General features: G+C 40.2%; 1 protein-coding gene across 2 annotated transcripts in view; it reads left to right on the plus strand.

Annotated features, from left to right (window-relative positions):
- The window catches only part of LOC101070706 (cadherin-6-like), a 50,445-nt gene that overhangs the window by 16,555 nt on the left and 17,912 nt on the right, over positions 1–15,978 (plus strand). For both annotated transcript variants that reach the window (XM_003975525.3, XM_011616353.2), the window contains exons 2-5: positions 1,376–1,709; positions 7,430–7,724; positions 7,813–7,932; positions 10,127–10,300. In XM_003975525.3, coding sequence (XP_003975574.1) covers positions 1,488–1,709; positions 7,430–7,724; positions 7,813–7,932; positions 10,127–10,300 — 811 coding nt within the window. In that variant the 5' untranslated portion in view covers positions 1,376–1,487. The remainder of the gene's footprint in view (positions 1–1,375; positions 1,710–7,429; positions 7,725–7,812; positions 7,933–10,126; positions 10,301–15,978) is intronic.

Genomic DNA, 15,978 nt, shown 5'->3' on the forward strand with positions numbered 1-15,978 from the left:
AAGGAGTCTTACTTTGAAATTAAAAGCTACACATGGTTGAAGTAAGATCCACTCTTTCCATAAGAGAAATGAAAAAGACTGAGCTGTATGTCCTGCAAGCAGAACATTTACCTGCAGAAATCTCTGTTGGACTCTTGAGCTGAAATCTTAATATGAACTGATGGACTGGTTCATCCTTCATCTTCCTCTGGAGGAGAAAATAACTATATAACAAGGGGTAAAGGATAGAAAGAGGAGTAGAAGAAACACATCACATATGCAGCTGCATCAGGTGTAGCACTGTTCATGATTATTTTACTGCAAACCCAATATACAGTATACATATACACATACATACATACATACATACATACATACATACATACATACACACACACACACACACACACACACACACACACACACACACATATATATATATAAGTCCAAACAAACATAGAAGTACAAAGGTGTGTGCGTGCGTGCGTGCGTCAGGAAAAGGAAAAGCTTCAAAATCCCTGAGTAGATTCTAGTTATTTGTTGCAGCCCAACCCTTATTAATAATACTTATAAGAAGGAATAATGATGAGTGGAAGTTGGATTTGGTCCACTGCTGCAGTTTTCTACGCAACAATGATGATGTGTTACTAATCGAAGTAAAAACTCTTTCTTTTCCAGTATTTATTCGCTGTAGTGAGAAAGTAGTAAAAAAAAAAATTATTATTATAGTAGTTTCAGAAATCAAGCTCACTATATTAGCATCGTATTTTCATTCATTTGAAATACAGACAATTCTAAAATGTTTTTTTTTCTCCTCTCCATTATTTCAGTTTACTGCCTTTTGGAAATGATGGTGATGTGGGACAGGACTGTTCTGGAGAAATGATTGTTCAGTGCACTTTTCAAAAAACATTTTCCTGGGTTACTAGTTACTATGGTGACAAGGCTTTTGGATATCTCATGGTTGTAGAATTCAAACCTTATACACTGGGAGGCAAGGAGATGGTTGCTTTAAAGGCTCAGTGGAGTGATGGTGGAGGCTGGGGATGAGAACAAAGAACATGGTAAAAAGCAAGTATTTAGCATTGTCTTCATGATGAGTAGGTCAGTCCTGTCACTGCGAAGAAAAGAGGTGTCACAGGATTAGGGAATAAAGAATATTCATGTTCTTTTTTTCTTAACATTTGAATCAGTCCTCTCTGATGTCACTAATGTTTCCGTTGCTGCAGCATTTTTGTCTTTTCGTGGCTCTCTTTCATGGCTTGGGTCTTTTAATTTCAAATTGTCATCTGGTAAGACTTTCTGCTGCTATTGCAGGCTGGTGGGTAGATAAAGTGTCTCCACGTGCTGTTTCTGTTACACAAGGTTAACATTTACTTTTGTTTTTCTTTTACAGCTTCAAAAATCTAAAGGACTACAGCTGACAGAATTATCTGCCCATTTGGGTGGTACAATTTGAAACGAGAGAATACTGGTGACATTTGCATCCCTCACTCCCTTCAGGCAAAATGAGGACTATCATTCTGGCCATATTCTGTGTTCTCTGTCTGGGCCTATCTCTGGATGCTTTGTCACTGAATGGACAGAGGACATGGAGAGCTAACAGAAAGGAAGCTGCAGCAGCACCCAGGGGAGAGAAGCTGCTCAAAAGAGTGAGACGAGGTTGGATGTGGAACCAGTTTTTCCTGCAAGAGGAGTATACAGGCAGCGACTACCAGTACATTGGCAAGGTAGGACCTGCACTCCAAATATGTGTTGCATACCTCCTGCAGACCCCTGTGACGTAGACTTAAGTTAGACTTAGACTAATTTATGTAAATCCTACAACTTGAATCTCTTCACAGATTGAAATTAGAATACCGGTACTATGTTTGTTTGTCTCCTCACAACTTTGTATGCAAGTTGTAGGAGCAATCTCAAAAACTTACCCAGGCACAGTTGCATGATATGACTGTAATGTATGCATCAGTTTTCCCTCAACTTTTGGGTTCCTGATTTTGGCTCACAAATATATATAAAGTCTTATCTTATTCAATCCTGATTTGAGATATATCAATTTGGATCAGTTAGTCAAATGAAATAATAAAATATAGGATGTATTTATTTTCCATCTCAAACATTTCACTGTCTATAGCAGGCCTGACCAACCCGCGGCTCCTGAGCCGCATGCGGCTCTTTGCCTGGTTTCATGCGGCTCTAACGTTCATACTGAAGTTTGGGTTTGTGTTTTTTTAATGTGCGTGTTCGCTTCGCTTGAGTTCAATACGGTCTTTTGCCAAAAGCGCATGCGCGTTAGATGAAAATACCGCAAAGTTTCTCAGTAGAGACAAGATCTTTTGAGTAAACAATTAGTGTCAAGTTCGCCTTCAAAATGGCAGGGAAAAAATGCACAGCCAAACGAGAAAACCTGCATGAAAGCTTCGTGACTCGGTTCCGTGATCTACAACTGAAAAGGCCACAAATTGCATTCCTCGTTGCCCCTTTTAATGTGGAGCCGCACTGTTTGAAAGCCCTGCTAGTCACAGATGAGGCTGCAGCTGAGTTGGAGATTATCGATCTTTGCGAGGAGAACCAACTGAAACGTGCTTTAAGGGAAGGGGCCATTGAGTTCTGGCAAAGTGTGCCAATGGAAAATACCCCAATGTCAAATGTGCTGCGCTTAAGATACTGTCAATATTTGGGTCAACATACGTCAGCGAGTCTGTTTTTTACCCTAAAACACGTGAAACCAAAGCATCGATCTGTTCTGACTGACACCCATGTGAAAGAATTGCTTTGCGTGGCAACAACTGAATACAAGCCAGATTTAAAGAAGATTGTTCAAAGCAAGGAATACCAGAAGTCCCACTAAGCAACATGCATAGTAAGAGAAAAAATTATTAATTATTTAATATTATAATTATTATATTTTTGTTTGTGGACTTAGTTGAATTGAGAGTTTGTGTGTGAGAGACAGTGCACACAATGTTCATTGTTGAAAATGACTGGCCCGTGGTCTGTGGAAGTCAAATTCTGTCATTATCATGTTGGTGTTTGCCATTTACAATAAATCTGGCTAAGCAGAGGTCTGTGTGTGTGAGGAAGGGATGAGGTGATGTTCATGTGTGCCCATGTGTATGATGTGGCTCGTTGCGGTAACACAGTAAAAAATCTCTTAGGCTCTTAGGCTCTGACTGGTTGGCCACCCCTGGTCTATAGAAATCTCATGATAAAACCCCCAAAACTTTTGATTTACCAGACGATTGGTGAATTAATTAGTAACTAGAATGAGATGAAAGATGCATCTGTGGGTTGTCTTCGTCTTCATGCAGTCCACAGTCTGACTGCACAAGCTGGACTTTTCCACCTTTTATGCAAACAAAGAAGCAAGATGGAGTCTGCATTCTTCTCCTTCTTTACCTGTTACATTGTGCTTAGGGGCAACAATATAGTTTGGAGACAGATTAGCAAAGAGGAGCCTGTTTTGATTCCAATACCAGGAAGCATATATATATAACAAAAAAAGACAAGATTAATGCCATCCTGTGTCCATGTTGTCAACTCCAGCTTTCAGTCTGGAAATCACCTCAGTTGTGTTTAAAGAAAATCTAATCCAGGAAGCGATATGGTGCATTTATGGCCTGTTCGCAGCCCAAGCCCAAGTCTGCAAGAGCGATTCATCAGTCAAAAGCCAAGCAGACATGAAGACATGTCACTGTCCTGACAGTCATGGGAGCTTATCTCACAGCCTCATGTCCCCTGTCTTTGAATGACACATTGCTATGACATAGTGATTTATGATGCCATTTAGTTGATTCCATAACTACAACCATTGTTTACATAGTGGGAACAGCTTTGATGTTTATTACAGACTCCCTCTGTTATAAAGTGAGAATAGGATGCTTATCGTAAATTCCAAGTATTATTTGATGTCTTTAGGGCGGCAATGTGTCTGCAGCTGTATAAAGGTCAAAGCTTTATATGACAAACTCATCCTGAACACACATATCGGTGTGATCACAGCAGAACACATGGAAGTTGTGTGTGTGCGTGCGTGCGTGCACAGGCCTCAAATCGTCCATCTTTATTTAAACTGTGACTTCACGATGAAGGTGGAAATCACTAGGTGTTCATTGAAGGGGTTTCCATGGAAGCATGCCAATCACAACGAAAAAGAGAGATGCTGTAACTGAAATATGGGTTGTGTAAGATGCTGCTCATAATGCGTCAGAGTGTTAGGTGCACCGCACACCGGTGCAGATGTTTGAAAACCTCAATAAGAAGGAAGAGTGTTTCTGTATGGAAAGAGTGTTGTGAGAAGCCATCTGGTGGAGATGCTGTAGAAGAGGCAGCAATCTGGGACACATAAGGACTCTAGGAAGCAAAGTCTACTGCGGAAATAGACTGTGGTGAAATGTCTGCAGGCTTCGTCAGCTTGTGTTAGGTGAAAGCTACAGAGGTGTTGCAGCCCTGCAAGACTGACAGATCAAATCAGACCCAACTCTGCTGGGGAGAAAAGGCGGGGAGGATCAAAACGACGGGGGAGGGAGAGACTGAGGGCAAAGTGAAGAATCAAATAAAGTGTTGTTTCTTTTTTCTGATGTAAAGAGATGATGTTGTCTAACCACTTTAGTTTGTGAAAATAAACAGACATTTGTTTTATCCATCAGCATAACAAGGTGTTACTAATTCCACCAAATGCATTTCTGTGGTGAGTGTGTGTGCATGTGTATGAGGACGTATCAGCAGAAGTGCCCCTGAGGTTGAAGCTTGTTGCAGTCTTTTGAAAACTGCTGCTTCTGTCAAAGGGCTTAATTACCCCCCAGCCTCATTATAGTGCAGAATTTTGTTTAGAGTGGTTTGCTTCTTCCCAAATTTATCTATCATCCACTGCAACACCAATGGCACACAGAGACTCACGCTTTATTAAAATCATTACTCTACACAACACTGCAGTATTTATGAGGAACACATGCTTGTAATACTCTATTAACATTTCGTTTTAATGGAAGGGGTTTTTTTGGACCACTGTTGCTGTCCACCCTCTTTCTGTGAAAGGGAATTCACAAACACACAAAAGGTGTACCATTTAAGTTCTCGGCTCATCTCTTGCACAAATCTTGTTGTTGTTGTGACTTCTTGAGAATGTGGGCAAGGACACACAAAAAACCTTTAACCTTTAACCTTTATTAAAATTCAGAAAATATGGGGACTTTTCTATTCAGATTTTTCAGAAAAGAAAATTAAGTAACTAAACTCTCACTAACTGCATTCATTAAATGTATAAACGATTTTTTTTTTATTCCTCATGGAGGCAGCTCTCACTGCCTAAAATCTGTAAAAATGTATATTACCCTTAGTGGAGTCCTTTTATCGGTGATAGCTAATAGATGCTGTTGTCATTGACAATTTTGCTTGTATTGATGAAAGGATGTTGCCTTTATTGATTGCTAAAGAGAACAGATGCAGTTTTGATGTACGGCGTGAAGCAATAAGCATGGCACTAGAGTGGAGGCTACTAAAACGTGACATGTGTACCTGAACAGATGAAACTGCAAAATATTTTCTGTTGAATACTTAAAAGGTGCCTCTGCAGGAACTCATGTCCACATGGACATAATGGCTCCTCATATGTTTGTCATCAGACTCACAAGACATGTCGATGCATAAATGCTCATTGCAGATTCAGCGTTTAGTTAGTTACTCTGCAGCCGAAACTCCTGCATGTTTTGTACTCAAAAAACTGAGATTGTGCGACTTTCTTTGTCCGATAAAAGACTCCATTTTAAGATGAATATGAGCTACACTGGCCCTGATGGCCCCTGCAGTGACATAAACTTGGTTCTCAGAACTTTTATCAGGTTTATGTGACCCCTGATTTTGAGCTACGCAATCACAGCCACTCAGCTTTGCCCTTTCAGGTGTTAACACGTGCTTGTATGATTTCTGTAACAGACTGCAAAGATGTCTGTTGGACAACCACCAAACTTGTCTCTTTTCTGATAAACCCATGACTTCTGGAAGGTGTGCTGCTGGAGATGGTGTTAGATTTTGTCCTGTGGCGGGGAAACAGGAAGTGCTGATTGTTTTCATATCTACAGAAATTTCCACAGGTTGCTAGGTTTCCATCTGAAATCTTGAATACACTGCTGAGCTCTGTTATCTGCTGAAACTGTCAGTGGTTCTAAAGTTGTTACTGGAATACATTATTCTGAAATATAATCAAAGCTGGATATAGAACAGCTTTAGTTTCAGAAATGTAAACGGTTTCTATGATATATATCAATAGGTAAAAAACACAATATGAGATGTGTGGCAGATTTTTCATACGACTAAATATTAAATAGGTGGCCTAACAAGTCTCATAGCCTATAATTTCAAGAAGCTTCTTCCACCAGCACTGTGTTAAGCAACAAAATGGAAAAGGCTTCTTGGTCTTCCTCTTTCTGTCTCTCTCACACACGCACACACACACACACACACATACACACACACACACACACGCACGCATAATATATAATCAAGTATTCACCCAAGTACCTGCCCTCAAGGAGTAAACCAGGGATGAAGGGAAGAAAGGTGAACAACAAGCCAGTTTAGGTCAAGAGATGCAGACAAAGACGAGAGACGAGAAGGAGTGCTGCCGGGTTCTTGCTGCACGTGTTGGAGTAAAAGCGGCCGATCTCACAGCAGATCCAATAGATGGTTACTCCTTCAGGAACAGTACAAACTGTGTCTTATTTCCAAGTGCAGTTTCTCTGAAGTTTTTTTTTTTTGTCAGTTGTCAAATCTGTCATTTGAGGTCCTTTTGATTCATCTTGTGTAAGGATGTTATCTTCATGGTGACCACATCATCCTGTTTTCATTCAACCAGGCATCGCTTCTTTTGCTGTAAATATATATGGTAGTATATGACCTGAAGTTTAAAGTTGCTTGAGGCTGTCTACTGACCAAGAAGACTGCTTTTAAACCACTGTAACTAGCAATAGCTGGATATAGGATCCAACACGTTTGATGTATATCAGACTGATTATGATCAAGCATACAGATGTGTATTAAGATTTCTGTTTAAAAGAAGTAATGGTAAAATTTTTGTCCCATGTTGTGTTTTATCCATGTCCCAGTACTATTTTATTTCTTTTTCAACCTTGCGTTTTTCAAAATATGCCCAAGAATAAAGTGACCCTAATACTATTATTATAAATTAATATGTACCCAATAATTTAACACAATATAAATAGTTAATGGAAATTGGGTTGAGCATTTTAGCATTCATTATTGATATTTGCAGAGGAAACAAATGTACTTACATCTGTGTGTATTTGCATCATGTGTAATACAGTGACAATGACAGAAACCTGAATCAGCAAAAACAAAAGTACAAGGAAAAAGTACAGCTGATAATTTTCTGTGAATAGTTTATTTTTAGAGGATATTAATGAGGAACTCTTGCGTTTGTGTCCATCTGCAGCTCCAGTCTGATCAGGACCATGGCAACGGCTTGGTCAAGTACGTTCTGTCTGGTGAAGGAGCTGGCACCATATTTGTTATTGATGAGAATAATGGTGATCTGCATGCCACCCGCCGCCTGGATCGGGAAGAGAAGGCTTTTTATATCCTGAAAGCAACAGTGGTCAACAAGAGGACGGGACAGAAGCTGGAGCCAGAGACAGAGTTCATCATCAAGCTCCATGACATCAACGACAATGAGCCTCACTTCAGTCAGGAGGTTTACACGGGCACTGTGCCAGAGAGGTCCGACATCGGTGAGGAAACGTCTTTGTTGCTCATTTGGATGAGAAACTAGCACTTGCGAATATTGTTCAGTGACAATTATGTCAACTTGTATCTCAGGAACATCAGTCATCCAAGTGACTGCCACGGACGCCGATGATGGGATGTACGGCAACAGCGCAAAACTGGTCTACAGCATCAGTCAGGGACACCCTTACTTCTCTGTTGACCCAAACACAGGTAAATTCCACAATTATTTCTGCCTTTCATAAATCAAAGTCCCTATAAATACATATACATACATATGTCCACTAATGCAGATGCCTCACTATATCAAAAAATGTTCTTCAATAATAGGAGCATGTAAACAAGGCCATTTTCTGTGATCTCCAAGGGATGACATTGATGCACAGCATGAAAAAAATTATGATATACAGAGAAAAGATTCATTCTTAGTTGGAACATTTCACATGAAGAAGTACAGTATGTATTGGAGGCACAAGAGATATTCTCCCACCTTAAATTTAAAAAAATGTTCATTTTCATATGCAGTTTACTATTAGCCTACTTATGCTTACTGCTGTGCACATTTAGCATTAAGTTCAGTTCACACACACACACACACACACACACACACACACACACACACACACACACACACACACACACACAGTTCCCTTTAAATCAGAATGACATTTTGGGAAATGTCAGGGTTTAAACAGAACAGACCACAGGCCTTCATCTTTATACAGTACACACAGAGTGTCAGGGACCAGATAAGAACCCAAATGCGACACACGAGTTTGGCTGAACACCGCTTTATTGTCGGACACAGACAACAGACAGGATTCACCCGGGAGCGAGCAGAACAGAATAGTCGGGGACAGGCAAGGTCGAGATCGGGCAGAAGGCAGACAGAGTTTACCAGGGAGCAGGAAAAACAGAATGGTCAGGAACAGGCAAGGTCGGAACCGGGCAGGCAGGCAAACAGGAATACGATGGAAAGTCATTGGGAACGAATAACGATCTGGCAGAGAGCAGGTGTGTCTCCGGGGTTTAAGATGAGCGCTCATTAGAGTCCTGATGTACAACAGGTGTGCAGGGCGAAGCGGCTCACGGGCATGACTGCCCGCAGCTGTGACACAGAGATGAAAGTTGACATCGGCCTTTACGTCAAACTTTCAAACTGATGTATGACTATCCTCCAAAATGGCATACCATGTCTTCAATAGCGCAAAACCAAAGCACTGGGTTTTCCTATTGTTGCGTTGACATGATCGACAGCTTGTGGGACAAATACAAGCTGCACTCAAGCAGTGGCTCCCATTAAATTTGGATTAGACTTTCACATTCTGCTTTGCACTTACCTGAAACGGCTCGCACCCCTGCATTTTCATTAGACATTTTTATCTTTGTGCAAACATCAGAATTTAAACAGAGTGACTCGTTGGTGTCTCTGGTGGCAGGATTTGGGTGTTCTTTGTTCTCTATATCCCATTAATCCATAACAATCTGGGAAGAGGTGGTAATGAAAAGTAAATACACTTATACGCTCTGCGCTGTATTGTTCATGCCACACTAAGAAACATTGCTTTGAAAGCTGCTACAGTAAAACTCAGCCAGGACAGCAGCTCAAATGGGCTACTGTCGAAACTTTTGTAGCTCTTCTGCAGAGATATTTAGCTGACCATTTACATAATCTGCACATGCAGATAATGTCACTCTCTGCTTATGTGTTTGTCTGTCTGCTGTGAATAAGAAAAGTCAGGGCTATGAGTCAGTAAAGAGGCAGAGACGGATGATTTCCTCTTCTGCTGTCACTGCATGTATGGAAAAGAACAAGTAGTTTCAAGCAAAGGTCAAGTCTGACATTAATGTGAGGAAAATTTGTTTAACACATTGGAAAAGCCTGATAGTTCAACAGCAGCGTGTTGTGATGTCAACATTGGCACATTTGTTTCCTAGTATTTGACAGGCAAACGTAACAAACTGCATCATGTCCTGTTTTCTTCTGTCACATTTAAGGTATTTTTTTGTTTTCTTTCCTTTTTCCTTTCAATAGTAGTTTACACAAAAAGTGTGAAGTCAGATAAGTCGCTTTAAGTCAGGATCTGCTTATTTTGTAGGTCAAAGGAGAAAATTACCTTTAAGCTTCGACTCAGTTTTTTTGGTAGTGAAGTTTGAAGTTCAAACTAAAACTTTCAACTGCATGAAAGAGCAACATCAGACATGTCAAGATCCCAGCATGTAAATCTGTGATCGTCCGAGTCATTAACATTTGATTTTGTTGTACAATGAAACAAATGTATGACTATATTAATAACAATGAGCAAGAACAAAATTACCTTTTCATAAAATCCAAACGTTACTTCTACAACCTGTTTTGTCTGATGAAGAACAACAATCAAAAGAGTGGTGGCATCTGTTTTGACAGGCGTTATCCGGACAGCTTTGGGTCCTGGTGACATGGACCGGGAGCAGAGAGAAAATTACCAGGTGGTGATCGAAGCAAAAGACATGGCAGGGCAGAGAGGGGGCCTGACTGGGACCACCATGGTCAACATCACCCTGACAGATGTGAATGACAACCCTCCACGCTTCACTCAAAGTAAGATAACAGCAGTCAGGCCACATACAAAGGCTGAAACACACACACATTGACTTCAGAGGCAGAAGAAAGCAGTTTAATTATCAACAGAAGATGTTTCTCCAGTGCCCCACACTTGTATTTTCCTTATCTTAAAAAATAATATTGCTGCACTGTGTTCAGTATCAATATTGAAATTTTTTGTGGCTGATTTTTTGCAGTATCAGTGTCAATCAATTCAGTTTGTTTTATAAGGCTGTTATTAACATTAATTCCATTCAGCAATCATCTGGCATTAAACCTTTATCGTGTATTTGTTATTTTATAAATCTACATTGAAAAAGCAGTTTGTTTAAATTGCTTTCCCCGTATATTCCATGTAGCAAAGATTACTTTCAAGTCCTCAGATGCTGCTGCTTCTGCTGCTGCTGCTCTGCACCAAATAACACAGTATACTGTAGAAATGGAGCGCAGGGCAGGGAAAGCCGGAACATTGTAAACAGGCAGGCGAACACAGAGGAGATTTCAGTGGAGGGCATGTTTGCACATATCAAGGAATGACACATGATGTAGAAAATTTCTGCATCACCTTTGATTCCACAGTAATGTTGCAGCCCTGCTGGTCCTGCTAATTAGTGTTGAAACATGAGCACTCATGCTACAGCCTTTATTGATGAGATGACTGAGCACAGAGGGATGGCTGTTTTTTTTACACTTGCTGGCTGCCTTATTACTTATGCAAGCAGCTCTCCTAATCAGTCCTTTTACTGATTGAGGTTTGTGGCAGCTGTCGTCAGTGCAGTGACTCCTGTCCGTTCAAGTGCAGGTGAAATCAGCACACCCCCAATCATCATCATCATCATCATCATCGTACAGAAAAACATATTTATCCCGAATTATTCCAGATGAGCACTAACAAGGAAAGCACACCTCCTTGATTAACTTGTAGAGGTTAGTGCCACACAGTGAACTACTGCCTTCAGTTAACAGTTAGACCATAGTTGCAGTAGCAGTGTGATAAATTTCAAACCTAGAAACCAGATAGAAACTGACAGAAACCACAGTTTTAAATTTGAATGTAACTAGCACAAGCAGCGAATGAACATTGAATAGGTTGATTATATTTGGACAAGTAAATGTCATAACTTGGTAGAGAGGCTCTTTCTGACCGTTTGGAAGAGGTTACCACAGCACTCAAGATTTCGGCCACCGCACGGTCCCCATTCTGCCAGAATGAATGCGTAAACTGCTGGGAAAGATGGAGAGAAACAGACAGCGAAGCATCCAAGCAGAATTTGGTCATTTTGAATGTTTAAGACCTTGCAGTGTCCAGCAGTCTGGTGGTAGCAGGATGTAACTCTGTGGCCAGAATGAGGTCTGAACGAGCCCCAACACACAGAGATGCTGCATGATGCTTTGCTGAAATGTAATTTTAGCACTCTTGACTGAGTGTCACAAGCAGCCCTCAGCGCAGATGCTGTACCAGTCTGAATGAGCTGTTTTTGTTTATCAGAACAGAAAGATTGAAATGTAAAAGTCACTTACAGTACCTTGATGTTATCCCTGTGCTGATTTGATCGCTCTTCTTTGTGCTGTCCTCATTATGTTCTTCATCATCGAAAGATCAGTATAGTTCCTGGAAGTTTTGTCTTTCCGTGATCACAAAAACATGTGGGTCTCCTACTCAGCACAGATAGCTTTAGTCTTAACACTGGATTTTATCCTGCTGGAAAATGTATTTTCTATATTAAAATAAAGTCAAATGATTATTGCCACCACGTGGAGCCATAAAACGTGGGACTTAAAGTAGCAGCTGCTGATAGCAGTACTGTAATAATTTTAATAATTTGAGGCTGTGCTATCATAGAGAAGACATATCTTTGACTTCAGCCCTTGTAAAACCATCCTTTTCCAAAGAAAAATTGTACATTCTATCTTCAAAGAGAATCAAGCCAAGTAGTGTAAATTCCTACAATTTTTTTAATTATTGAAACCTAATTAATCCTGAAATTGGAGGAACACTCTCTGTGTAAACATGTGGGATTTGCACCTCAAATTCTTAAAAGACTCTTCTGTAATCAAAGAGACGCAAGGGAAAAATCAACAGTAGTAAACCTCCAAAAGCAACAGATAACTGTTAAAAACTATATTATTAATAATCATTACAAAAATCATGACAACAATAATTATTGTTGAAAGTAGTGATGTTATCTGGTTATATATGTAAACATGTTAACTAAACTGTCATCATGTAAGCACGGAGGCTTAAAAATGGGTTAAGCTGCGAGAAAAAGCACCTCAAACCTGCACGATGGAGTTGAACCATGGTTGGCACCATCCAGTAGCTTGCCCATACAGTATACTCGTTAACGAGCATTTGTTGTTATATGCCTGTGTGCGCTTGTGTCTGCAACTCCATTTGTGTGTGTGTGTGTGTGTGTGTGTGTGTTCACTCTCGCATTTCCAGAGCAGTCTTTCTAGTGTTTCTGTGAAAAGACAAACATTTCTGTCTTCAGACTTTCTTAATCACCTTCAAATTGGTCCAAGGTGGAAACTGAAGCGAAAAGTATAAATACATAACAACAACAGTCAGGCATGGTGTGTTTGGCATTTAGCTACTTTTGTAGCATGTTCATGTTATGAAAGATGGACAAATATTGAAAGTAGAGCATGACCACATCCTTACTAGTACATTCTTAATTGTAACATTTGTCTTTAAGATGTATGTGCTATATATCAGAAATCACACAGGGTGAATGTTGTCTGAATGTTGTTCTTAAAAAGAACTAATCAGGTGAACAATCGTCACTGTGTTGATGGACGAGTGGATGGATGGGCCCGTGGACAAGGCTGAAAGTTGTCATCTGCACCAGTTATCGCCCCCATTTTTAAGTAATTCTGCAGGGTGTCTTTCGAGATAAGGAAATATTGTGATAGTGTATTTTCAGTATAGTTTTAGTAACTTCAAAGACTTGAAAAGATCAGGTTTTTTTTTACCGATCAACTGGGGTTTTCTCTGCTGAAGGATTGGGTCTGAGGTAGTGGTGCAGTGAGGCCTGCATAGCAACTGCAGTCACGCACAGAGAGGCATTCCACAAGATGACATTTCAAAAAAATATTTACTCCACCATTATGAGTATAAATTGGTAGTGTGCAGACGCTCTCGTACCATGACTCCTGACATGAGGTTCACTAGTTTTTGTCACAGTTACTCTTGTTCCTCAGTTGGTAAAAGCCGAGATCTGAATGCAGGCGCAGTTGATGCCTTTGTGACATCTGACTATCAGCAGTGTTTTGGCTGTTTAGGCTCAGTGAGTAATTCTTTGCTCCATTGGCTTCAGTCAGATCAGTCATTCCACTCATCCACTTCATTCCTCACTCACTTTCTCACAGTCACTCACTTCTTCTGGCACTCTGATTTCAATTCTTCAGCTGTTGTTGTTGTTTTTCCTCATCTTCTCCATCTCAGCCTCCTTTAATCACAGCCGCGACATCAGTATTAGTATGTCGTTCCTCCTCTCCACCCAGCCTCAACACCCAGTCATTTACTCTTTGCTACTCTAATGCTGGGATGCTGAGCAGATTGCATGTGGCATCATTAATCTCTTTAAATCCCCACATGAAGTGCACAGACACATCCATTTATTTATGTGACCAATTCTTTTCGCGTTGCAGGTAAATCATCAACTGGTAAAATGAAACAGGCAAATTAGAAGGCCACCTATCTGAAAATGCCAGTTTGGAGTTAATTGGATGTATGGACTTGTATGTTAAAAAAAAAAAAAAAACCTGCTTTCAGATTTAAATTAAATTACATATATCTTGTGATGATTCTACTAATGTGTCTGCTGCAATTACGTGCTCCCTGGTCCTGTTGACATTTAATTTCTCCTCATCTTGAGATTTAGTTTAGTTCCTCAAAGCCAGGAGGCAACACAATCTCCTGCAGGAAAGTGAGTAGAGATCACAGACACTCCCCAACATTTGAGTCAGTGGTATTTTCTCATGGATGTATGTCCCCTGGTCTTTTCTTAAAATCTTAGCTGTCATTTTAAAAAAAAAAACATCCTTTGAAAGTTTTAAGTAATTTTTTGTGCTGTGGTATCACTATAGTTAGTATCATTTACAAGATTTGAAACGGTATTTGGCAGAATACAATCAGAATAAAATACATTGTGTTTTGTTACAGCTTCTCAATTCAAATGAACTTTGTTGATATAGGATCTTTTTAAAACATTATTTCTAGGTGCAAAAAATGATGACTGCATTAAACTGTGTTAAACTTTAATGGGAAGAAACTGAGCAGGACAAGGCTCATATTGGGGGGAAGCCTCCTGCTGATGAATGGGTGGATGAAGGAGAAAGATGAGGACAGATAAGGAGAGGAGAGGAGAGGAGAGGAGAGGAGAGGAGAGGAGAGGAGAGGAGGAAGCCTCTGTATTCTTCAGAGGCCCCCACCCCCCATTCTACTGATATTGTTTCTGGGAAGCACAAGTAAACCAGCATTCTGAGAGAAGAGTAGTCTAATGGGATGAACTGGTGCTAAGAGCCTCTCCAGATATAATGGAGCTTGGCCTCTGAGGACCTTGTAGGTACTGTTTCTGCACTATGATGAAATGACTGAAATAGATTTTTTTCTCTGCAGGTGGTCACCACCACCTTCTCAAGATCTATAGAGATGAAGGGATAGTCATTGGCTAACAATTTAACTGATATATGTGGATCAAGTGATATTTTTTAATGCAATGGTCAGCTTCCTGTTCCTCCAGAAAAAATAATCTGGCCTTGAACGGACCTGCCAATCAAGGGAAAAATATCCCTCACTAAGATCATTGAGATGGGCTCTAAGAGACATGTGGTAGATGTGGATCTACGAATTAGAAAAGACTTCACCAAAATTTCTGTGAGTTCTGGTGAGTTTAAGGGCCTGATTCTTTTTCCTCTAATAGTTAAAATTTCATTCGTGATGGCTCTCATGATGTCTCAAGTAATAAAATTAGTGAAGGTTGTTCTTGTTTTCCTAAATTAGAAAAGAATAAAAGGCAGTTCTGCCTTATGGAGGGTCTTTCTTACAAGCTATCAGACTGTCCCTCCAGGCTGGATGGTAACCTTTTATTTTGGAAGAAAACCACTTTCTTTCCAATCTGCCTTTTTTTGCTTGAGGGTTCTAATCTGTGAATTATAACAAGGAGCAAATGGCCTCTAGTTTTCTATTGTTATCAGAGTGATTCACAGTCAGGCTGGTGGACCTTCAGCAGGTTTCAGTTTATAATCATGGTACAAACACTTGGTGGTCTCGGGGTTGACACAGGGGTCACTTCCTTAAATTTAGCTACAGCATAACTGTGAACTGCACCAGGATGAACCTCAATTATGATTTCTTATCAAAGAATGATCTGAGAGCAGCGGGTTCAGAGGGGACGCTGACAGTGAGGTTGTGATTTATTTTTTGGAAGTATCCATCTGACTGGAATGTGATGAATCCCTGCTTAAATCTATCATTTTCAACATTTACAGGTTGAGAAAAAAATCTGTCGTGAGCATCACGTAAGACCAAAAGTTTGAGGACTCAAACAGAAACTGGAAATAAGTTCTTTAGCACCACCATTTCCAGGAAATGATGTATGGCGAGTGATAAAAGTCACCAAATTTCTTCCTCTGCGAATGTGCTGAAAGCATGGAACTGATCATGCAGCTTC

This window comes from Takifugu rubripes, chromosome 22 (assembly GCF_901000725.2).
Source record: "Takifugu rubripes chromosome 22, fTakRub1.2, whole genome shotgun sequence".
In the NCBI taxonomy this organism is placed as follows: Eukaryota; Metazoa; Chordata; class Actinopteri; order Tetraodontiformes; family Tetraodontidae; genus Takifugu; species Takifugu rubripes.